General features: G+C 31.5%; 2 protein-coding genes and 1 long non-coding RNA gene across 7 annotated transcripts in view; 2 read left to right on the top strand and 1 right to left on the bottom strand.

Moving 5' to 3' along the window:
- Syt7 (Synaptotagmin 7) overlaps positions 1-26,224 on the bottom strand; it is an 870,553-nt gene that overhangs the window by 759,982 nt on the left and 84,347 nt on the right. The gene's annotated exons all lie outside the window — the stretch shown is intronic.
- LOC143193196 (uncharacterized) lies at positions 21,013-21,622 on the top strand. 2 transcript variants are annotated; one of them, XR_013004961.1, is made up of 3 exons: positions 21,013-21,172; positions 21,300-21,356; positions 21,415-21,622. It is a non-coding gene; the product is annotated as an uncharacterized LOC143193196 (long non-coding RNA). The 2 variants fall into 2 exon arrangements; XR_013004962.1 differs by lacking the exon at positions 21,300-21,356.
- LOC143192713 (uncharacterized) lies at positions 24,640-26,053 on the top strand. Its single transcript, XM_076398209.1, has 2 exons — positions 24,640-24,797; positions 25,472-26,053. Exons 1-2 carry the CDS (start codon positions 24,728-24,730, stop codon positions 25,963-25,965), a joined length of 564 nt encoding a protein of 187 aa, XP_076254324.1. The 5' UTR covers positions 24,640-24,727; the 3' UTR covers positions 25,966-26,053.

Consider the following 26,224-nt stretch of genomic DNA (forward strand, 5'->3'; position numbering starts at 1 on the left):
ACATACAATTGAGGCAAAAACTTGGTTTGATGCCGAGTTTCCGGACACTGTCCGAGGAAAACCAATCATCAAGGATTAGTATGCTAAGTTTAGACCTGGTGAAATGAGCACCGAAGTCGGTGACACAGTGGACGCCCAAAAGAAGTTGCTACAGGCGAAAACATTTAAAAAATCCGCAAAATATAAATTGAAATTGAATGAAATAGCACACACCCTATATACATCAACTGAAGGTGTACATCATATCATTCACGAATATTTGGGTATGAGGAAGCTCCATGCAAAGTGGATGCCGCGCGAGCGCACTTTTGACCAAAAATAACGACGAGTTGATGATTCTGAACAGTGTTTGAAGATGATCAAGTTTTGCATCGATATGTGACAATGGATAAAACATGGCTCCATCATTTCACTTCGAAGTCCAATCGACAGTCATCCGAGTGGACTGCACATGATGAACCCGCTCGAAAGCGTGGGAAAACGCAACAGACGGTTAGAAAGATTATATTGTCTGTATTTTGAAATGCGCATGAAATAATTTTCATTGACTACTTTGAAAAAGGAAAGACCATCAACGGCAACTGTTACATAGTGTTATTAGATCGTTCGAAGGACGAAATCCTCTAAAAACTGCCCCATTTGAAGAAAAAGTAAGTGCTGCTTCACCATGACAATGTACCGTGCCATAAGTCAGGGAAAACGGAGGCAAATATCCATGATCTGACCCTCAGCGACTATTTACTGTTCTCAAATCTCAAAAGAATATTCGCTGGGAAGAAATTTTCGTCGAATGAAGAGGTGATCGCCGAAACTGAGGCCTATTTTGAAGTAAAGTACTAATCCTACTTCAAAAATGGTATCGAAAAGTTGGAGGGTATCTATAATCAGTGTATCAGCCTTGAAGGGAATTATGTTGAATGAAAAAACTAATTTTGACAAAAAATGTGTTTTACTATGGTAGGCCGGGGACATTTCAATTCACCTCTTACATTAAATCATTTTTCATCACTGAGAAGATGGCGATACCGTTTTGAAACAATGTTAACCTGGCAATCAGTGCATCTATTTTCACACTTCGTCCCCATTTCAAAGCCGTGTATCTGCCAAGCAAAGGGGCATCAATCTGATCAAATGGTAATTAGATGACGTTAGGTCTGGTGAGTATGATGGTAGAAGCAGAACTTACCACTTAAGCAGCACGCAATAATCTATAACTTCCAGATTTTACGACCACAAATATTCCGCTTCTATGTCGATGTGAATGGCTTTCTTGGGCCAAACCATGATCTGTTGTGCTTAGTATTGTCGTGGTAGGTATCGCAATCACAAAATATCACAGGAAATATATCACTACAAATTGCGGTGCCATTTTCTTTGCTTTTATATACTCCTGGCATTACATGTCTGCAGATTAACAACTTATTATCAACTGATAAATTATCTGAACCTTTGAGAGTATAAGCTGGGTTTTCGTCCAATAATTCTTGCAGTTAATTATCTTGGAACTTTTTCGCACTCCAGAAATTGCACAAGCACATAAAAATTATTTCAAGTACAGTGTGTGGACAAATTATTAAGAACAGTAATCGTATTTATGTAATTTATAGTTTATTATATTTGTTTAAATAAATGATGTTGTTTTTGTCTTAACAACATCAAATATGATTGTTGCAGACTGGAATCGATTAACTATAACTCCTTTAAGTAATAGAATTGGTAGATAATGTCATTCTAGTATTAATTCCATTAATTTACAGGTGTGCTTTTGCTACAAATCATGCTTCTAAACTTATATTGACAAAAGTTCTTTTGTGAGACGAGGCTCTGGTTAAAACCTCACGCCAATTACCTTATAGAGAGGGTTTAACACCTGGTTAGTCTCATGGTGTAGTCTGTTATCTTAGCCAAAAGCATGGGCCCCTATACGACCTAGAAGGGACAATGAAACAAAACCAATGCAAGCGAGTACTAGAAACCCGACTATTACAGCGGATTAATGAATGGTTCCGATTGATGACAACTATATCTTAGTGTACTATTCAGCACTGTGTCACAAAGCCGGAAGCGTAACTACATATTTGATGTGAAAAATTACCGTTCTGCCTTGGCCAGGAAATTCACCTGGCATAAATCTCATAGAGAACTTGTGGGAACACGTCAAACGGGCGATTGCAAAAGAAGTGATCGAAAAAAAGAATGAAAAAATGAAAGAAATTAATTGAAACTCCCATTAAAGAATGACATTATACAACTATAAAATGAGAGCATGACCCGACGCATAGCTCTTATTGCATCAAAATGGGGCATCATTAAATAATAAAATTCATTGTATAATTATCACTACATAGTATAAAACAAAGTCGCCTTTTCTGTCCCTATATCCCTATGGGCGCTTAAATCTTTAAAACTACGCAACGGATTTTGATGCAGTTTTTTTCAATAGATAGAGTGATTCAAGAGGAAGGTTTATATGTATAATACATGCATAATATACTAAGGCAACATTGCTAATTTTAGAGGATTCTAACGTGATGTCGTAAATTAACCTATTTTTTTAGGTTAATTTAGCAATTAGCAAAAACGCTGCCTAACCCTACGAGTTAGATCAAATTAATGTACTACAGTATTGTACACCATAAAAAGGTCTACAAAAAATCCGCGATGGTATATGTTTATCTTTCAGGGATAACCCACATTAACCATTTTTATTGTTTACTTTTTACGTGAGAAAATGGCTTATTTACGAAGCTATTTTAAGCACTACGGCATTAATCCTTATCGAATTAAGTACCTTAAATACAGTGTGCAATTAATATAGATCAACATGGTTCCTTACAGCATGTAAATTAAACAAATATTTTCGGAGATATTACAAATTTAAAATTTGCGTTTAAAAATGTGTAATGTAATAAAAATTGTATGAATTTAGATATTCCAAAGATAGCAGGAAATCTTCATAGTAAGTATAGGGGAAGAGGAATTGTTTTACTCCAAATTTAATGCGTGCAGGCCAAGGGCAGTAATGAATGAACCAAAAATACTGGATCGATTTTAATCATGTTTTCATTGAGTGACATAGGCATATATATTTTATGCCCGTGCAAAGTCGGAGCGGGCCGCTATGTTTTTATATACAATGTTCATATTTTTTCTGTAGTGTATTTAATTTAGTATCAGCATTGCACCCGTGCGAAGCCGGGGCGGGTCGCTAGTTTAATCATTAAATCAATTATAGAACTATTTTGCATATATCCTTGTAGCTTTTATTATCCCAATAAATTACAGATACGAATAAAAAAGCTATAAGAAACCAATAAAATTAAATAATCTCAATATTGTCTATAATAATTTGGCCACCCACTTTATTTACAAGATTTATTTCATGCTTTCCTTTTTTATATGAAACATATTTGTAAAATAAACTATAAAAATCATATACCATCATTTTTTCGCACCTGCAAACTCTGGTTGATAATAATTTTAATTATTTTCAGATACTAAAATAATATACCTAATTTATTAGCATCCACAACCGCTTCACTTCATATTTGTAAAAGGCATAATAGTGTCGAGAGGGTTAGAGAACCCATCCCGCAAAACTAATAATGTTTACGTCTATCCAAAACTCTGACCCGACCGACATTTACAATACGTCCCAACGACTATATTAAAATTGAATAAACTTCAGCGAGCAGTCATCGCCGAAACTTTTGCGAATGACATTAGAAAATCCATATCTGTAGCAGAACAAACTTCAGCCAGTTCGTTAGACCTTTATCTGAGTTTCTAGTAAATATCACGGTTTTATTAACATCAGCGGCAAAACAAAAGTTAGATGTGTCATCGTAAATTTAATAAGATCTCATTGTTTACCGTTGGGGGATATCCACTGTTACTGACGGCAGATTTTAAATTTTTCAAGATCGAGGTAAAAAGAAACAAAAATATGTGTTTGTTTCCGACGATGATATTAATTTACCTAAACAAGTCAGTAATATTAAGCAGTAACTGCTAGAGGAGGGATGTCGGTCCCAGAAAAAATATCGATATTTCGATATATCGAAATGTAGAGACCACTACGACCCTTGCCACCATGTATTCATCTTCGTCAAGTTCAAAGATTGTTCACGCTGGTCGATTGGTACCATGTGGATCCCGGCCTTAAAAGGACACCGCGACGACATCTCTCTCTTTTTCTCTCTTCTCTATCCCTTGTAAGAGTACCTTTCCATAGCGCTTCTGTGCCTCCATTAACTAATCTAATATCCTATCCATTCTCTCGCCGGCCACATGTATCAGTTAACATCGAAATTAGCAAGTTTTTGTTCAACCAGTATTCTCAATTCCCGTGCGTATTCCTTGCAGAAAAACAGTAGTGAGTGTTCAGACAAACAATCGCATCGACAGCTACACATTCCGACCGACTAGGCGAACATTTCTACAGATACAGCGAAGAAAAAAATATCGATATTTTCTTTGTAACATCCAAGAAAAATGTCGAGATTTTAGAAAAGAATCTTTCGGCTTGTCAAAAATGTTGCTTCCCTTTTTGAAGAAAATGCAAAGTGAAGGCACCTAAAGGTATGAAATTTAGCATGGTTAAAGCTTATACTGAGGAAGAATTATTAGGCCTAACATTTTGTGGTATTATGGGTTCAAAGTTATTAAATTCCAACGAAACGAAATACACCCAATTGAAGAGAACAGAAATAGCCATCACATCGATGACACAAAACATACGAGTATAAACACATATTTTAGGCTCTGATCGACGCGTTGCCAACCTCAGCTCTTATATGGTAGATTATTTGTCGTTTCTATTGTACATCAATTAACTAAGGACACGTAATTAAAATAAAGATCTATAATACTGTTTATCTTAATTATAATATTTCATTGTTTCCACACGCCTTTCTTAGTCAAGAAAAGCTTCTGCAGCTTTTTGCAGCTAGTTACAAAAGAACAACAATGAGAATTGCCGATAAGACAAAAGAAAAAGAAAACATACACTAGATTCATCAAATGTCACCATAATATAACGAAACGCTAGGCATTTCTCTAAGAACAAACAGAAAACAGTAACAGCAGGCTAAAAGCCTTTTATATATCTGGAATCGCAGATTGATCATTAAGTCACTGAAACTATTATTAATATACTGAGACTTTTTGGGATAATATTTATTAAAATATAGTTAAATAATGACATTTTATTAAATAATGACATATTGGTATTTTCTTTTGTCGTTTCAGATTAGTAGAAATACTGCGACACATGGGATATATTTTGATGCCACTAATGTTAAATCATTTTATATGAGGGTAAACTTCCTGATAATATGGTTATAGTAAGCGCTATGATTTAACTTGCTCTGAATTTTCAAAAGGGATTTCATAATACACTGAGAGGTCATATTTAAAATTGTCCATTCATTAATGGACATATTTCAAAAGTATGTTAAAAAATCTATCAAATATTGTAAAATATTCACATTGTGTCGAGCTCTAGAAGCTTCTTTAAATATAAAAAGTATTTGATGCTCGGTAAAATATAAAATTTAAGAGATTATCTTAAAAATCCGTATGTTTCAAAGTATGTTTTCACCGGTTCTGAAACATGTCGAGCGTTAACATGCTGACGAATAACATTATTGTAACTTTGACCGTATTCTGGCCATTTTTCGTACAATTCTCGACTGAAACATATTAATTGTAGTTGACAGGAATGGACATTGATGGTTCAATTACGTTCCAGTAGCTCATGGTATATTAAACCAAGCTGACCACCAAATGTAGATCATTAACTTGAGAGCCATGGATGATTTGACTTGACCATGGCTTTGCCGTTGATTTTGCTGCATGACTCGGTGGCCCCAATAATTTTTTAAACTTTGTATTATCGTAGTAGATCCATTTTTCATTAATAGTAACAAGACGGTACAAAAAACCTTTTACACTTTGCCGTAAAGTAGCATTTCACGCATGTTTAAACGCCTTTCTATACCTTTTAATTTCTATTCATGAACTCATGTCCTTCAAGCTATTGGAAATTGTTTCTTGTATTACTTCTAACTATTCTGCAAATTCTTCTTGTGTTTTACATGAATCATCATCGAGTAAAGCCTTCAAACTTTCGTATTCATCTTTTTTTGATATCCAGAATACGCTTTGCTTTGAGTGTTCAAATCGATGCAGCATGATTCCTATAAAATGAGGCTTCAACATGAAGTTCGTTACAAATATACTCGATGCGATTTAATACACCGTAATACACGGTAATCTGTTGTAAGTTCTTTATAATTAATTTTTAAATGTGCTAAAGGAAGGCAATCAACGAAAGCCTAACACAACCTCTTCGTTCATGTGATATGAGGATCTAATTTGCTCTAAATCTATGGATAGAACACTATATTCAAAATTATTTATTCATAAGGGAATATATTTTTTCATTCTCTTACGAATCTATTAAATATTATAACACATTTACATAGAGTCGAGCTCTAGAAGCTTGTTTTTAAATATAATAAGTTTTCCCTGTTCTGTTGCTCGGTAAAATATACAATTTAAGAGCTTATCTTAAAACTTTTTAATGTAAAAAGGTGGCGAAGAAAAAAGTTTATAACTTAGTTGACGAAATCGAAAAGCTGTACGCCATCGCGTAGACAAAAAATCTCCAATGGCAAGCGATATATCGCGAACGTGACCAGAATTGGAAACACGAAACGATTGTAATAAAGCAAAAATACAGTTGAAAATTGCTTTCACGCTTATTAAATATATATGTACAAAAAATGAAAATTCCAAAATAGTTTAATATGTTAACATTTGATAGAAAAAAAAACAATATTTTTATTTTTTTCTTGGGTCTTAGAGGTATTAGTTCAATTAATTAACTTAGTTGGAAATTTGAGGAACTTTATTTTATCCCATAGTTTTTCAATAGACTCTTTAAGTAATAATTACAATCTTTCTGCGGTTTTTATAGAATAACAATCAGTCTCATACTGATGTTCCTTAAGACATTCTGGTTAGGATACAGTTATAGAATCACCATTTTTAATTATACATAATTTATCCATCAGCAACAATTTCAATGAGTATTTAATTAGTAATCCAGTAATATTTTGAAATATTATTAATAATTCTATTCAATTTATTATACGACGCTAATAACAACGGATATCCCACAGGCAGATTTTGAAGAACATTTCTGATAAAGAAACTTATAGATAAAATAACTTGAATTTATAGATAACTAGAAAAAACGTTGTTTTTATCTCTGAATATATTTTAAAGAACCTGGGAAGCCGAGCTTTTCTTAGACCTTTCCAAGAGTTAATAATCCATCTCTTTTTTATTTGCGTTTGAATTCTTCTAAGCGCTATGTTTTTATGTACGTTGTGACCTAGGTACTCCTAGTTGCTTGTTAGTTCCATTAGATATAGGCATATGATATGCGTTGTTGCACCTTCTGCAGTCTTTAACCTTTTCTTTCAGAACTTCTAGTAGCTGGTCACCCACAATTCGAAACTTGTGAATCCCATTTGAATCATACATTTATATTTTTTGATATTCTATGGAAATATATTACATTACTAACAGGAACTTGATGAGTAAAAAGCCAGTTATATGGTGGAAAGGTTTTTTTCTGTTTATAAGCCATTGCCAATGATTTATTCAAGCAATTCCTTCGATACCTAATCAATGAATTTGGTAGTCTGTTATGGAAGTTTTTTTAATATATAATATAATATATATATATATATATATATATATATATATATATATATATATATATATAGACAAAAAGCAAAACACATTAGAACCAAAATAAAACAACTATACTGGTTAGTCGGAAGATAAGGGTTTGCACTATAATTTCAAATTAACTAGACATCCGACGCTGTCAAAACAAGGTTCTTCGATTGATTTACAACGCCCGTCGCTACGTAACCAACGAAGAACTGCTGAACTGAATCCAAGATTTCGCTTTGAAACATGAAAAAAGATTACTAAATCATACTAACGTGGAAGCAATACAACTGCTGGACAGCGCGTAGGATGTTAAGAGATTGAAGCGAACCAAACCATACGATCTTATATAAAGTGTATACCTTTAGTGTAAACTATATCTATAAGTTATTACAATTTTATAATTGTGGAATACATATTAATGTATTTTCTCGCACTCCTCTTGCTTGTGAATTAATCCAACTACAAATGAAATGTAATAATAAATTAATTTAAAATTAAGATTGTACTAAGCGCATCTAATAAATATGTCACAAAAAAAATTAACGGAAGCCGGATTCCTCGGGCAGAACCAGCTATGGTAAATACATCGATATCCATCTTGATGATAGATTCAGTTGGAAACATCATATTGTATAAAAACAGAGCAGATCAGGCACAATATAAAACAACTGTACTGGTTAGTCCAAAGATACTTTCAACTTGACTTAAAATCAAAGTGATCTGTTAATCATCGGTATGTAAATATGAGCTGCGCTAAAGCTTTGAATTAACTGCCAATTCCACGCCGCGAACACAAAGTACCACGATTAAATACCAACGCTCATTGCTACGTAACCAATGAAGAGATACACGATGGTCTTGAAATCAAAGGGGCTTACGAACTTATCTAAGATTTCGCCTTACAACATGAAATAATGTTACTAAATCACAGTAACTTGGAAGCAATATATCTATTGGGAAACACGAAGGAAATCAGAAGATTGAAGCAAAGCAAACTATACTAACTTGTATGGTGTAACAAAAAATTAAAATAGTGTTTCTAAAAATTCTTCATTCGATAAAAAAATTCTATAACTGTTTATAAAAAAATAAAATATACTTTAACAGACACTTCATAATAGTTCTATTGTTATAGAAAACAATAGACTGCAATGTTGTCTGCATTATTTGCTGTAAAACTCCTCGAGGGCTATTTAGGACCTATGCACTATATACATTTTAATATTGCAGAACAAACAATATAAAGAACAAAACTAAAAGAGCTTATAAAGATTTAACATAAGTATGAGAATAATATGGAGTGAACAGTTTAAAAGTCATAAGTTAACAGCAGTAGTATTTAGAGTCTATAATATATTTTGGAGTTGTTTGATGGATCCCTTCAGGCCAGAGGGTCGCCTTTGGTGGGTGTGTCCTTGGCATTCAACTAGGACGTGTTATGCGTCGTTCTCAGCGGAGATCTACACCTATCACCTATCGTGATATTCTTCTTGAAGAAGGAACATGTGGTTTAAAGGATTTTATACTAAATCATCATAATACAACTAGATATAAATGTTTAACATAGCAGATTGCATCGCAGGTATATAAAACGCCAACGACAAAATATATATAACGAGCAAGTATGCTGTTGGGATAGAGAGTAGAACTTGCACTACCCTTAACATTTTACAGTTAGTTTGAAATTTTTTGGAAAAAAACTTCATACCGCAGAATAAGCAGAATAAAAACAAGGTTCTAAGAGCACGTTTTACAACAGCAAAGAAAATAAAATAAAATTGTAAATGAGTCAGGAACTATATAGCGAACGATAAAATGAACAAATGCCTTCCAGCATTTTTCAGAAATATTTTTACGCTTAATACTCGTTTTACGCGAATTCCAATTTTATTATGACTACAGTAAATAAAAAATATTTACATTTTTTAGCAAGTTTTAGTTTGAATTTCAATGTCGTCAGAACACAAAATTTACTAAAACTCTGTCTGTAATATTAAACTACTGTAGATTAATCTTGTAAACTAATAGGAACCTCTGACATAATGTTCCATAGTTTACAAACTCTTGCAGTATTCAAATCAATTTTTTAAATTTATTTTAAAATATTTAATACAAACTGATTTTTGAAAATTATTTTATGTTTTTCACACAAATACCTCATGTTATATTACTTATCTTAACTATATACTAATAGTCAAGGACTTTCTAATTTCATTAAAAACAATCTAGCAACTTATCAAATTATATCCTGATGCCTAGGCCACAACCTTCTTGTATGAATATAATACATAATTAATGTTACATACAAAAATTTCTGGATTTATATTGAAAATCCTGTGAAAAAGTTTTAGTAACATATTATTTTCAAATTATTCCTTTAACACTGTTATGAAATAAACATAATTAACTTAGTAAATATCTATCAAATTTCGAAAACAGAGTGATCACTAGTATGAATAAAATTAAATAAATAAAGTTATTTGTCAAATTATATGTATAAAATAATATATATTTATTTTAATGACATACATTGACTTATTTCTAAATATTTTTTCTTCAATAAAAACCACATTGACGTCTAAAATATACCGGGTAGGCGCAGAAAAAACAAAAACTTCAACAAGAAAAACTGTGTTAGGGCAATAAAAGTCAAGGGAATATATAAAGTTTGCTTAAGCCCATCAGGACATTTCCCTGGATAAGTTTTTATCAGTTCTTCTTGGCCTGTAATGCGTACGCCAGGAAACCGAATAAAATATTAGGGCAATAAAAGGTTTTATGTCCATATCTTGTATTAACATATCATTTGCAGCGTTTTATTTAATTTAGTATTTCAATTCGCACTTTTTTTGATGTCTCAAATATATTTGTTTTATTTTCGTCGAATGTATTTTTTACTAAACATTTGAAATTCCAAATGAACTTGTTAAAATGAAGCTATTACTTAATAACATTAATAAGTGCTGAAAAAACACTGTTTATATTAAAATATGTTTCGGATGTTTGGAAAATGGCTGAAGTTATTATAATTCCGAAATCTGGAAAACCACCAAATGAAGTAGTCTTATCGACCAATTTCATTGCACTAATACTAACTACAGTGCTACTAATAACAACCAAAGGAAAAAAACACAGCGTAAAATGTACAATCTCGATAGCCTATATCTCGAAAACTATAAGAGATAATTGAACTTGGCGAATGACTACTTAATTAGCATGCCCAACATTACTTGGTGTGTGAATTGGAACGAAATTCATAAGACCATTTTATAATTTTGGATTATATGGAAAAACGAAGCCTATGATATAAAATTTCGATAGCCTATATCTCGGAAACTATAAGAGATAATTCAATTTAGCGAATGACTAGGTAATCGGCATGCCGTATATTACTTGGTGTGTGAATTGGAATGAAATTCATAAGACCATTTTACAATTTATGTGTATATAGAAAAACAGAGCCAAAAATGTAAAATTTTGATAGTCTATATCTCGGAAACTATAAGAGATAATTCAACTTAGGGAATAAATATATAATCAGAATACCGTATATTACTTGGTGTGTGAATTGGAACGAAATCTATAATTCATGAGACCAAAAGAAGCCTAAGATATAAAATTTCCATAGCCTATATCTCGAAAACTATAAGAGATAATTCAATTTAGCGAATGACTACGTAATCAGCATGTATTAGTAAGTGCATGTAATCAGCATGTAATACTGCCAAATACTACCAAGTATGTTAATTAGTCCATTTTACAATTTTTTCTTTAAAAAATCCTGTTAAAAGTTTGAAATATTACCTAGAAAAAGTCTTATATCTGCACATCAGTGTCATTTTATTAACAAACATTCTGTACATAGAATCACAGATGTTACTGAAAAAGCCGAAGGAGAAGCAAAAGTATACTCAGCTATATTCTTGGACGTAGCACAAGCTTTTTGTAAAGTCGGGCATGAGGGACTCATATATGTTGAACCTTTAAACTCCCACATATCAGACAGAATGTTTAGAGTTAAACAACAATAAAACATACTCATCAATGAAAGAAACAAAAAAAGATATACCACAGGGCATTGTTTTGGGGTCAGTTCTTTACCCACCCTATATATGTGATGTATCACAAAATACCAAAATTTACTGATAATATTGCGATAATTGCTTTTGTAAACAATAACGAAGGAGTATTCAGAAAACAGCAAGTAATAATATAAATAAGTGTACCCATATATAGAGAATAAAAGCCAAAACTAAATCAGTGCCTCTTGAATTCACCTACAATCAAACCATCTCTACAAATAAACAAGTATATATTATACTATACAGTAGTAATTCTAAGTATCTTGTGACAAACGTTGACGCAAAACCTCGTTGGAGGATATCTGAAGGAAAACAACTGAAATGAATACAGAAAAAATGTGTTAGTTATTTGGACGAAAATCTAAATAAAATAAAAATAACTTTCTACTGTACAATCAAATACTAAAACCTATACAAAACTATGGCATTGAGTTATGCGAGATATAATATCAACATAATACAAGTATTTCAGAATAAAGTTCCGAGAAGTATTGTAAATGCACCCAAGATACTATACTAATGTATCACTTACAACAACTATTAGATGACACCAACAGCTGACACCAACAGCGCAAGCCTAACTTGGCTATCAATTCCAAATACTGTTATATCAATACATTCCAATATATCAGTTTTGCTGAATCACTTCAAGAATAGACCAGATGGTCCACCCTATAGTTTCTTTTACATCGTTCCAACTCTGTAATTCCGCTCAAAGGAAGAATAATAGACTGACATATTACAGTGGAAACCCCTCTCACAAATGGAAAAAGTTTTATTCCCCGATAAAAACTCACCCGTTACGGAGGAACGGTTCAGTCTAATCGCCTTGTTTTAGTATAATCCCGTTTAATTGTGGAAGATCGCTGGACTAGTTTAAGTCATTTACAGTTATTGTACCGAGACGGAGCGCCAAAGTCTTTGTAAAGTCCTGAATTCATGCTAAATATGGCTTAAGACTATACGTGTATGTGGAAAGTTTGATAGCGGGATATAAAAAACGTTAACTTCAAGCAGTTTGGCATCTTAAATTACACAAAGAATAACTTGAACGTGTGGTTTATGTCTAAAGTCCTTCCAATAAAACAAATAATATACGTCATTGATGACCTTAAATATACTGTCAAATTCTGTTTGTAAAAATGTAAGTATTTTTTTATATATAAACATAATTTAACATTATTGTTTGAAAGAAAATCATTAGCCTACCAAGTGTCTATAGAGAACATGGGAATATGCCGCTATATAATAGATGTAAATCGTCGTAATCGTAAAGATGTAAGCTATCCTGCTATACGAACTATACAATAAAATTAAGGAGAATCTATTATTTCCATTTCCGTTTCTAGACAAGACAGGGATGTTTAAAATTGGAACAGTGCCACCCCTAGGAAACGCTAATAAAAGGTATAAAAGCAACAATAGTTAACAGAAAAAAGTAAAAGTTAGAATATCATTTTATTAGGTTTTAAGTATAAAATATAAATAGGGTATACACAACTTAAAAATTAGCACAAATACAGGACTACAAACACAACCATAACGAAGTGGAGGTCCTATCCAGACAGCACACATGAGGACTCATACTAAAGTGGTAATCGTTATTTGGGCAGTAACACTAAACTTAACATAGGCTATATTCTATGGAGAAAATGGATTTTTCGTAGAAATTATTGTTGTTGGCCTCCTAGTCCCAACGACGTTGTACGTTGTCAAACAAAAAACGAATGGTTCTCCCATCAGTCAGTATGGATAAAAACATCCGTGATGGGGAGGGGAATGGAATTTAGCCGCACTGTCCGCGCGCTCATTTCTCGGTATACCAATGTCAAAAGAGATCCACAGTAAACTTGTTCTGATCCCATTCAGATAGAGAGTACGGATGATAGAGAGTGAATCGGTGACATGGGCATGGTTGAACTTCTTTTCCAGGAAACATTCGAGAGCATTTAGGGAGTCGGTCAGGATCAACCATTCTTTGAAGGATTGTGTTGTGATGTAGGATAAGTCTTTGAATATCGCGAAGAGGTCAGTGATCAATACTGAACTCTGTTCAGGGAGCTTGAAATGGAATGCCCGGTTGTCCACTATAAATGTACTGCCAAACCCGCTGCGAAATTTAGACCAATCACTACTTATGTCCTTGCGGTCAGGGTAAGAATGGAGAAGTTCACAGAACTTGGACCGAATAAGGTAAGGACAAAATAATAAAGACAGGACAAGGTTTTCTTTGATAAAATTGATATAAAGATATGTTTATGAAGAGTATGAATATATTTTATTGGTAATGAAGGCCCAAAAGGGAAAATTAGGGTAGTGGACAAAGAGGGGATGCAACTAGCCAATTCTAGCTCTGGAAAGAAGACCAGCAATTATATGAGTTTTATTATGTATTATTTATAACAGTTTCGACTAGAGTATCATTAAGAGAGAATGAACGCGGGTACAGTTACGCCTCCGACTGGAGTGGACTACAGCGGACTTTGAAGGAGATATAAGGAATCCGATGGTGGAGGAATAGGAAGAAAGATGGTTTAATGTTCCCTGAAGGAGCCTTTCTCCAATGTTTGGAGACTCGATTGAGCAATAAAAAAGTATATCGTCCGCAAAAAATCGGTAGGTGAGACTTATTCAACCTAGTATATAAAACTAATTAAAATAATATTTGTATATACGATACAAACAAACATAACTATACAGAAATCGAACGAAATCGAATTGAATTTTAATCTACTACAACCCACATTAGCTTAATCAACTGATTGCGCATCGATTTCTTGTGGTGCAACTTTCCGATTATACGCGGAAAAGTCCTCTAATTTAATTACCTCGTAGGAGGTCCCAATTCTCGAACAACAGTTATTAAGGTGTGTGTAGACTTGGATGAAATCATTAATTAGTTCGAGAACAAACAGTGATAGCTGTAAAATGCACTGTTCCTAATAAAATTAAGTTTACGTCTGTTGCGTCTTTATATGTAAAGACACAAGATAGTTCGAATGTTCTCGATGTCCTATGATGTAGTTGTAATGTTTGACATTTGTGAAAAGTTAGGTTAAGTTAGAATATAAGCGGAAACACAGTAAGCATTGTAAACGTTTAACAAAACAAACATGTAAACGTTTAAGATAACGTAAATAATCTGTATAAATAAGAATAAGTGAATAAAGTCCATAAACATTTAACATAAAACAGACGCCCCAACAACGTCTATATACGGTGTTGATTATGTAACATTACTGTATTCATCATATCATGGATGGATCAGAATACAATCCCGTGAAAAATAATAATTTAAAGAGTTATCTTAATATTTTATTGAACTAATTTTAATGTAATATGATGTTTCACAAATTGTTAAATACCTATACATGGTAATTAATATCCCAGAAGGTTTCCAAATAGATAATCGATGTGCCTCTAGTTTGTAGTTCTAAACTCAGTTAAATTGAAAGTGAAATTGAAAATAGTCATTTACAGACTAAAACTAGTCTCTTCTATTTCTGTAGAATTGCAATTCGAATGGAAAGTCCTGGTGTACCGTTTCGAACAAATGTTTTTATCGTTAAATATTCAATTTTCCCAGTTATGCAAATACACCCAGTTAGCTAATTTTATGATCTATATAAAATATACTTTCATTCACAATGAGAATCTCGAACCGAAGCATTTTAATATTTGGATTCATGTACTTAATGGTTGTATTACAATACAAATATATATGTGTGTATAACTGTGTTTTAACCAATATTATTCATTTACAGACTAAAACTAATCTCTTCTATTTCTGTAGGATTGCAATTCGAATGGAAGTCCTGGTGTACCGTTTCGAACAAATGTTTTTATCGTTAAATATTCAATTTTCCCAGTTATGCAAATACACCCAGTTAGCTAATTTTATGATCTATATAAAATATACTTTCATTCACAATGAGAATCTCGAACCGAAGCAATTTAATATTTGGATTCATTTACTTAATGGTTGTATTACAACACAAATACCAGCTCATTTTATGTACAATCACAATCACAAAAAATCCCCTTCTAAGAAAAAAAGTAACAAAATCCTCCATGGATTGAGAATAAATTTACATAGGGTTACTTTAGAAAGAACCTTTCCTGTTTTTCGATGGTATCCTGAATATACATACGGGAATTTTCTTTTTTGTTCTAAATATCCAACATGGGAAACGTTCGGTTAACATTTATAGTACATCCAGTTTCGCAATAAAGCGAAATTATATCAAATATGTATCGATTAAAAAATAAACGTATCGAAGGAAAGTATATATTAGGAAAAGGTACTTTATATAGGGTTTAAAACATCTGAATAACCCATACGTACTTTTTGTGTTTAAAAAAAAATTACAGATTTCTTTTAAATAAAAAAAGGATACAGAAGACTGTGAAAGAATGCCATGCTTAGCGATAGCTATGCGAAATCCATAAAATTTGAAGACTTTGCTGTTGCTCTGAATATCATATATTATGTAGTTCAGTATATATTAGGTACAAGAAGCAATATGTAATTTTTAGCAGTAGAATTAAAGATTCCATATAGTTTTAATATTTTATCGTTCGTAAAACACATAACCAAAACTTAATAATTACGACAGAGCAACTTTTAAACTATTAAATCACTTGAACAGTAAAATACCTAAATTTTAAGAAAAACAGTTAAAAATTAAATTCCAGAACTGTAACAATTAAATTGAAAAGTCCCCGGCCTAGAATAGTAAAACACATTTTTGGCATTTTTTTAAATTCAATATAATTCCCTTCAAGGGTGATATACTGACTATAGCGACCCTTCAACTTTTCGATGCCATTTCTGTAGTACGATTTGTCCTTTGCTTCAAAATAGGCCTTAGTTTCGGTCATCACCTATTCATTCGACGAAAATTTCTTCGCAGCGAGCATTCTTTTAAGATCTGAGAACAGAAAATAGTCTCTGGAGGCAGACCTGGAGAATACAGTGGATGAGGAAGCAATTCGAAGCCCAATTCAAGGATTTTTGACATCGTTTTCACTGACTTCATTGTCTTGGTGAAGCAGCACTTTCTTTTTCTTCAAGTGTGCTGATTTCGTCCTTCAAACGGTCCAATAACGCTATGTAATAATCGCTGTTAATGTTCCTTCCTTTTCCAAGGTAGTCAATGAAAATTATTCCAGGCGCATTCCAAAATAGGGATGCCATAAGCTTGCCAGCCGACTGTTGCGTTTTCCCACGCTTTGGAGCGAGTTCATCATGTGCAGTCCATTCCAGGTTTCATCCATTGTCATTTCATGTCACATATCGACGCAAAAAATCGTGTTTATTACGACTGATCATCTTCAAGCACTCCTCCGAGTCATCAACTCGTCGTTGTTTTTGGTCAAAAATGAGCTCACGCGGCACCCACTTTGCTCAGAGCTTTCTCATACCCAAATATTCGTGAATGATATGACGTACACGTTCAGTTGATATCTTTAGAGCGTCTGCTATTCCATTCAATTTCAATTTACAGTCATTCAAAATCATTTTGTGGATTTTTTAAATGTTTTCGTCGGTTACAACCTCTTTTGTGAGTCCACTGCGTTCACCGTTTTTCGTGCTCATTTCACCACGGCTAAACTTAGCATATCAATCTTTGATGGTTGATTTTCCTGGGGCAGTGTCCGGAAACTCGGCATCAAGCCAAGTTTTTGCTTCAACTGTGTTTTTTTCCTTTCAAAAAGCAATATTTTATCAACACTCGAAATTCCTTTTTATCCACTTTTTTCACAATAACAAAATTTGCTTCACTCAAAATGCTATAATTCACAAACTAATGATCCGACAGCTGTCAAATTTATACAAGCATCTTTTGAGAGTTATGGTTAACTAAAAAACATATGGATTTACTTCTAACAGCGCCATCTTTGTGTCAGGCCGGGGACTTTTCAAATCACCTGTTAAATGTGCCTGTTAAATGCGTAGTATATGAAAATAATTTTCTATTGTATAACTGTGTTTTAACCAATATTATTCACCTGGATAGTGAAATATAACCTTCAAGCTTAAGGCTATTCCATAAATTATAAAAAATATATAGGAATATTTAAAATTTACTGATTAATGTGTTTTGTACCTGTAAATTATAAATTTTAAATACATAATTCGATGAAATGCATTGTTCGCAATAAATGTTTTATATTTTACGATTCAGACATTTTTGCTTCCATGCGTTTAAGCATAAATATTTATAAAACAGATAAACGTAAACAATGTTGCATTTATCGCCAACAATAAAAATGAGTTAATAAACTAAATACGAAGAGCGGGGCGTAATGTTCCACAAAAACTTATGCTTTAAAAATGTCAGAACTATTAATATTAATAAGTAGTAATTAAATATCGTATATTGAAATATGACAGTTATACGAGTAATATATAAGGCAACTAATTTTCTAGGTTAATTTTTGAAATACGGTTGAAAAACTTTGAAACAGTCAGTCGTTGAATTATATTTGTGAAATGGCTTTTAAAGCTTTAAGGCTTTAAGTTTTTAAAGGCTTTTCAATCAACTCGTCTCTTTGAAGCAGTTTTTAAAGTTTAAATAATAACTTTAAGCTAAGTTATTGGTATGGAATGATTGTAGAATAATGTACGTTCTTTGTTCATGAAAAAGTCTTTTAAAAATATTTTTCTCTATAGTTTCTTGTCTCCCTCTCTAACAAAGTAATAAAAAATATAAGGAATTAAATTTTAATTAATTTAGTATAGAATATATAATAAATTATAAAAGAATCACTTTGGAAAAATATATTTAATCCAATATTTTGCAAAATATCTGTGTATTTCTGTTCTTTTCAAAGTTTTGATAACTGCTAAGTTTTATGATATTGCTGTCTACATGGGACAAGATGTGTTCTAGGGTGGTATTGTTTAATTTTTGGTGTAAAATTAAACAAGATTATTATTTTTATTACATTACAGATTAGTTTCTTGTTCAAATAATTTCATTTTATAATATAACTTTATATTACTTTTTGGGGTGTTTCATTATGTTATTAAAATTTGCTGAAAATTTTGATAAAACAGTTTTAATTAACAATCACATATACGTATTCCCAGTGAAAACTAAAACAAAAGCTTTATATTATGAAATAAGAATAAAAATAATACATAAAATATATGAATAAAATAAGAATAAAAAATAAAGTAAAATAAAGATTAAAAAAGAGACACTACTTTACAGAAACGTATTTTAAACATCTCATTCGGTAGCAGAAAAAGCATTCAAAGCCACTATTATGATCACTATTTTTGTTTATTTTTTGTTTTCATCAAGTGTACGATTGGCGCAGCTTTTTGGGAACCTTCACATCACCAATGAAACGTTAGTATTTTTTATTCACAATTAGAAACAGAAAGATGATCAGTAGATACTTAATCTGACAAATATGGTAGTTACTGGAGACATTTTTATCTTAACTCATGCAATTTTTCATATATTAATATCGACAAAACTACAAGATACAGGGTGTAAACGTTGAGGAGCCCTAGCCAGATATTATAGTTAACGATCGACATATATGTTACTTTAAAAACTATTCTGTATGGCTCTGAAACTTGGAGACTACTACAGTCTGATATTTGTAATCTCATAGTACTTCAAATGCAATAAATAAGACAAATTCTGTGTATTTATCATTGTAGTGTAATGGTATTCAGACGAGTACTAGATATGGTTCAATTTCATTAAAGAGCAAGTTGTTATGGCAACATTAGGCTCCATCTATTTACTTGAAGTTGGTTAGTCGCTTTGTGACAATTTTACTATTCTATAACATTAAATAAAACTACATTTTTATGAAATTGTACCTGCTGAAGACAAAACCTTAAACGGATTTTTTGTAATATGTAACAATTATGTAGAGTTATGATAAATGAAAGTACTCTAAATAAATAAAGACAGTATAAAATGTTTAAATCATATTTATTTATTTATATTATTAATTATATAAAAGAGCAGTAATGTATATTTACAAATAGATAATGAATCAAAATAGCTCTGGTTTAAGTGGTCAGTAGAGAAAATGAGCCATATATTATAAAATTAAATGACGAAATATTAACTTTTCCTCTTGTGAAGAGTAGAATCCTATTTTATTAAAACCAGTAGTAATCTGCTAATATTTTAGGATCTCATTTACCTTCATGACGGTCTTCTATCTGTTTTATATCCCTGTGAAAGGGTTCATATTGTTTTTTACTTACCATTCCAAGATTAGGGGGAAAAATCGAAATGGAAATGTAAGAAATATATTTTTTAAGACATTCTGCACCGCATGATTTTTATAACAAGTCATTCACTAAAAACTCGGCATTTTCAGTTATAACAATGCTTAAAAATCCATGAATTACCTTCTTTACAGATAACCAAGCTGCTTCCTCTTTCGCGGTAAGATTCTCATCGAGTCCATTGTTTTTATAAGTTTCTTTATTTGTAGACCAACAAAAATGCTTTCTTTTAATCTAGCATCAGTTGATTTAGAGAAAATGGTCTTCAAATACAAAAATCCTTTACCATTTCTATCCAAGGCTGTGACAAAATGTTTAATTAAACCAAGTTTTATATGTAAGAATTTGAGAATCGCATCTTCAAGTGAAATAAATTTGTTCTTTAGTAATTGGTTCGTTTTGGGCCAATATTCAGCTTCATAGTGGTTTTCGGTGTCTCTACTGTTACACTATTAGTAATTAATATGACGTGTTAGATAACCATATTAATAGACAAAGTCTTTAACAATGGAATAAAAAATTCAAAATACGTAATCTCATTTATGTTAGAAAAATTGTTTCACACAATATTATAAACGTGCCAATAGAGTCGACGTACTTTCGATTAGAATATAACTAATTTACCATTATAGAATGCTCAATAATTGTAATTATTTTCGTTGCAAAGTATTTAGCTTCGAATGAACCTCTAGTTAGTGAACAATGTAACTGACAATATATATTATGAAATATATTTCAACATCGTTAAACACGTAAAATCACTTTAAAATAACAAAATTAATAGTGTCATTCCCAATTTTAGGACACTTTATTGTTCAAGATAAAAAAGAACATGCTTAATAACCATGTAACTTAATTATTTGATGTGAAATTTTAAAAAATGGGTCATTTATTTACCACAATATTGACGCCAAGATTGCATATTTAAGCTCATGGTTATTCGCGAATTGGGAGTCAGTTACTAAAACTCTCTGAACCATGCATGTTTTTAAACTGATCCTCTTGCTTCTTGCAATAACTGTCGCAGTATTCGCTCACAAGAAAGAGCACTCTGGCGAACATTATCATAAACGTAAGTATTTTCATCTTTTAATAAATGCTGATACAAGTCATGATCGATGTAATGTTTCTTGATGTCAATCTTTATTTGAACTAGTGTGTTTTATAAAATTTAGTAAGATATCTTATTCGTAAATTAGCACACAAACACCACGAAAAACACCATGTAGAACATCATGAGCATCACAAAGAGCATCGTAAGTACCAACAACCGTACGAATCTTACTGCTCATTAAATACCGTTTTGATTTTCAGATTCTATAATACCGAAGCATCCCAAATCGATCATCGAAAAAGTAATAGTTGAAAGTAAGCCGCAATGCAATCTCATACAATGCGTTGAACTGATCGGTAGCCTGGTCAAGAACCCACTCTGTGCACCACCACCTGCACCTGATTGTTAATTTTGCATGTTTGATCATATGTTACAATGCTCAAATAAATATAAACTAATCCTGCTAAACTTTCGTCTAATAACTAAATTATTTTCAAGTAAACAAATATACGAAATATAAGGTTGGTAACAGCTTACCTTCGTTGTTTAGCCCATGTTTAGTTTTTGCTTTCTTCATCCACATAGGTAGAAACGATAGCAGCTTTGAAATTGCCAATTTTAAAACGTTGAAACCATTGAAGAATCAAATTGACCAATGAATTTACTGCCTTTTGCGTAACAGTCTAAACATTTTCCTAAACACATTCAGCAGTATTTCTTTAAAATTATATTGGGCGACAATTAGACAAGAGGTTAAAATGTTGTGTCTCATATAACATACTTGCTCAGACAGTCCAAAGCGTATATATATATATATATATATATATATATATATATATATATATATATATATATATATATATATATATATATATATATATATATATATATATATATATATACATAACATAACAAATTATAAAAAACAACGAATCAAATATATGTTTACAGCTTACCATTAAAAAGACTTGATAAAAAACTTTTAATGACATGGTATAAAATAAGATTTTGTGGAGGAATTTTTATATAATTCTGGTGAACTATAGTCATCCTTATTCTAAATTCTTCTGTAACATTTAATTGTAATTGGCTTGAAGAATACACATTGATTTAAATAATATTAGTCAACAAACCAGTTGATCAAATATTGTGATAGATGATAGATAGAGTAATAAAATTTCTGGATACTATTAACATACAAATAATTCATATTGGGATCTATTGTTGAAGAAATAGTGTAAGAGCCAAGAAAAAATAAAACATAAAAACATAAAAGACATAAAAGACAAATGTGCCGTTTTACCAAGACAATTCATCACGTTGCATTAATCCACATTACTATCTATATCTTACACCCAGCAACTATTGCCTTTTTTAGATCTCAAAAATACTAAGACTAAGAAAGACACTTAAGCAACACTTATGCAACATTCAGTTTGATAGTAACATGCAACATTTGAGACATATCACTTACAAACACCATTGCAGGGTACCAAAACTTCAGGTAATTAGAATATATATAGATACATTATTCATTTTAACTATAATTTCACCAACCATATACAATGATTCTTTTATATATTGACCTAATCTACAAATGTACCGTATTTGCACAATATATACGAAATTATCCAAGGTTTCGCCTTAAAACATAAAATAAAGTTGCTAAATCACTGGACAACACCCAAGAAATCAGATAAGATTGAAACGAACCAAATCTCATGAACTTATACGGTATATACGTGTTATTCCTAAGTTTAGTTTAAATAGATTAGTTTTATATTAATTTGGTAAATGCCTACTGATGTATAAATCCTCTACTGGTCTTGCTTGTATATTAATGCAAGTACAATATAACAGTAAGATGTAATTAAAGAAAAAATCGCACAATATGATCTATGATAGTTGATCATATTCTGTAAATATTCTCCAATTCTCTTTGACTGATCAATGACTCCGTATTTGTTAAGGAACATAGCTTGCTAATTGCACTGCTAGTTGCCCTTTTACATGAAAGGAATAAAAAAATCAATTATATGCATATCATACCTTTGAATAATGAGTGTTGTTACCTGGACAAATGGGAGAAACTTAAAAATACATTACGATAAAAGAATTTAGAGAGAGAATTAGATAAAACTACACTACACTATACTAGATTGAAATTTTGGTTGTAGCCGAGGATCCTATTTTTAGGATAATTTATTTTAAATAAGTCGTATGAATCCATAATAATAGTTAAATTAATAAGTGGTATATAATAGTAATTCATATAAAAAACCATTGGTAGTAAAACACTTTTTGATAATTTTTTGATTTGACTACTTTAACGGGTAGAGCATAATTCCCGCTACCATTTCGATTGTCTATAACTTTGCTCAAAACAAAGATGAGTCAATTTAGTTTTCATAAAAACTTTATTGGGTCTTTACATTTTTCTTTCCATTATGACTGAAAAATGATATCGGCTAAATGGTAACAACGATTCGCTATGCCACTTTCGGCTCATTTTAAGGCATTTTTCATGACATTCTGCGACATCTGAGGCTGAATTCAATTACGTGACGAATATTGTCTTTAAGATGTTTTCAGGCACAAGAATATCATATCTTGGTACCGTTCGGCAGTAACTGCAACACCTTGGTCATTTTCAAAAAAAACGGGGACCTATGATGTTTCCAGCATGAATACCACACCATACGGTTGTTTTTAGTAGATGCAATGATGTTTCATGAATTAATTGAGCATTCTGTGTTCCCCAAAATAGACTGTTCTGTTGATAGACGTGGCCGCTGAGAAGAAAATGGGTTTCATTGTTTATTATCAATTTAGACGAAAAATCTTCAATTTCAGCAGACAGACTTAGGATTACATTAATGTACTCAAGACGTTGATGGTTATGATTAAAATTGGTTAATTTAATCTTCAAAAAGTATATCATCGTACTTTCCTATTATATTTTACAATTGATAGACACCACTGGTCTTTGCTAAAAGAATGAGCGATTACACTTAACATCTCATGAACTATTTGACGCTTTACTGGATCACTTCTGGTTTTTATTTTACTTTTAAGATACTCTACTCCATATTCTCATACTATTCATTATTTCGTCATCTTTCCCTAACCCCAAATCATATACTATCAACTGTATTATTCTTTAATTTCACCTTAAACTAAACAATTTTAATAATTCGAAACAACAAAACACTTTTACAGTAACATTTGTGAAAAACCACATACTATGATTAATACTAATATTTATCTGTAACATAAAATATCTGCCATACAAAATGCAGTTCAATTTCTCACTAATTATATTTCGTTTCTATACAAACAATCTTAATAGTCTCGAACGAATTTGTTTCCATTAAAAGGTAATATAGCATGAAAATCCTATTAATAAATGGCGTGCTTTTAAATTAAATCCGTTTAAAACATTAAATTTTTTTTATGTTTCTGAATATTAAATATGCCGATTAGTCATGTGTACTAAACTATTTTCCCAACAATTAAATTCTAAAACACATTTATTTTGCATTCGAACCGTGTGCTTCAACGTACAAGAAAACCATGAATATTCTACAGTTGTTTATGTTTACAATATTGTTACCTCTTTTCAGCGCAAGAACTTTGAAAGCAGGTGAATATATACAATTTTTATTATAATCTTTTATTATTTATTTATAAGTATTACAAAACAATGTGAACTCAGAAGTTCTGTAACAACTATGAAAAACTGTCCAAAATAGATTTTATTAACACATGATATGCAAAAAGAAGAAGCAAAATAGATCTGTAAAAGTATATTTAATTAACGGTGTGTATTTCTACACTCATATTTTAAATACACTAAAGTATGTCATATGAGAAATGTATATTAATTCAGTTAAAATAGATTACTATTTTAAAATTACTAGGTTAGTCAGAATCTAAGCTAGCCTAAGTCTCAGTATGTACCAAAATGTATTCTTAATACTCGTGATCTGTAAACCAAAGCTGCAACTCAACATTGTTGCAAAGATCAATAACTTCGGAATATTACTGCTAATTTGTTTAAAATTCAGAAAATCCAAGTTGGAATACGTTCATGAGTAATTGAATGCTCTATTTTCATAGCAGTAATTATTGGATCTCTAAATCTCTTTAGTATAATACAGATTATCAGGTGCATCAAACAAATGTTGGATTTGACAATAATACCGCAATAATTCAGTGACATTCATAAAAAAGTTTCAAAACAAATATAACAAATAAAGTATATTGTTTAAATTTGTTTAATTTTAATTGTGCCATTAAGTTACCATCTTTTTGCAGATGTCGATAAGAGGGACGACTCTCAAGAGAATAATCCAACTAACGAGGAATTGTCATCTCTAATGATAAAGTATTTGAGACAAAAAATATCTGAGAAAAAACCAACCGAGTATCAAAAATCTTCGGAACCTCATACCAAGGCAACATATGGAAAGTCTGAAAATACTGATGAATTTAAGAAATCTGTCAGGAAAAAGCAACCACATTACGAAGTCGACTGCGATAATGATGATGAGGACGATGATATAGAAGATATGGAACTAGATCCAATGTCACCCGATCAGTTGCCTGATGAAGACGATTCTGATTCTATGGAAACAGTGGCACCAGCAATGCACTTAAGACCAATCTATCCATTATATCCTCCAGTCTCGCCAATGGTGTATCCTCCCATTCGTCTCTTGGAGCAGCCTGCACGTTTTCCGACTCAAAGGGCGCCAATTTATAATGGGTTTCTCGCCCCATATAGACGTATTCGATACGTTAATATATAGTAGAGTTATATATGTCAGATGATTATTTTATTAAAAAAAAACAATAACTGAATTAATAACAGTTTTTTTTTCGTTATTCATTATGAAACACATGATTTACTCCTTTACAACTTTGTTAAATGCTTGAAATTAACGTCAGTGTGGACTTTAGTCAGCTATTATTACTTTTCTAAAGGAAAAAATTAAAATGAAAACTACAATAACACAAGTCTTTTGAAGTCCCCAATTACAAAAACACATATAATATACCTAATTTAAA

The sequence above is a fragment of the Rhynchophorus ferrugineus genome, unplaced genomic scaffold, assembly GCF_030347505.1.
Source record: "Rhynchophorus ferrugineus isolate W39M unplaced genomic scaffold, kcgeb_rfMv2 rfM3, whole genome shotgun sequence".
Taxonomy (NCBI): domain Eukaryota; kingdom Metazoa; phylum Arthropoda; class Insecta; order Coleoptera; family Curculionidae; genus Rhynchophorus; species Rhynchophorus ferrugineus.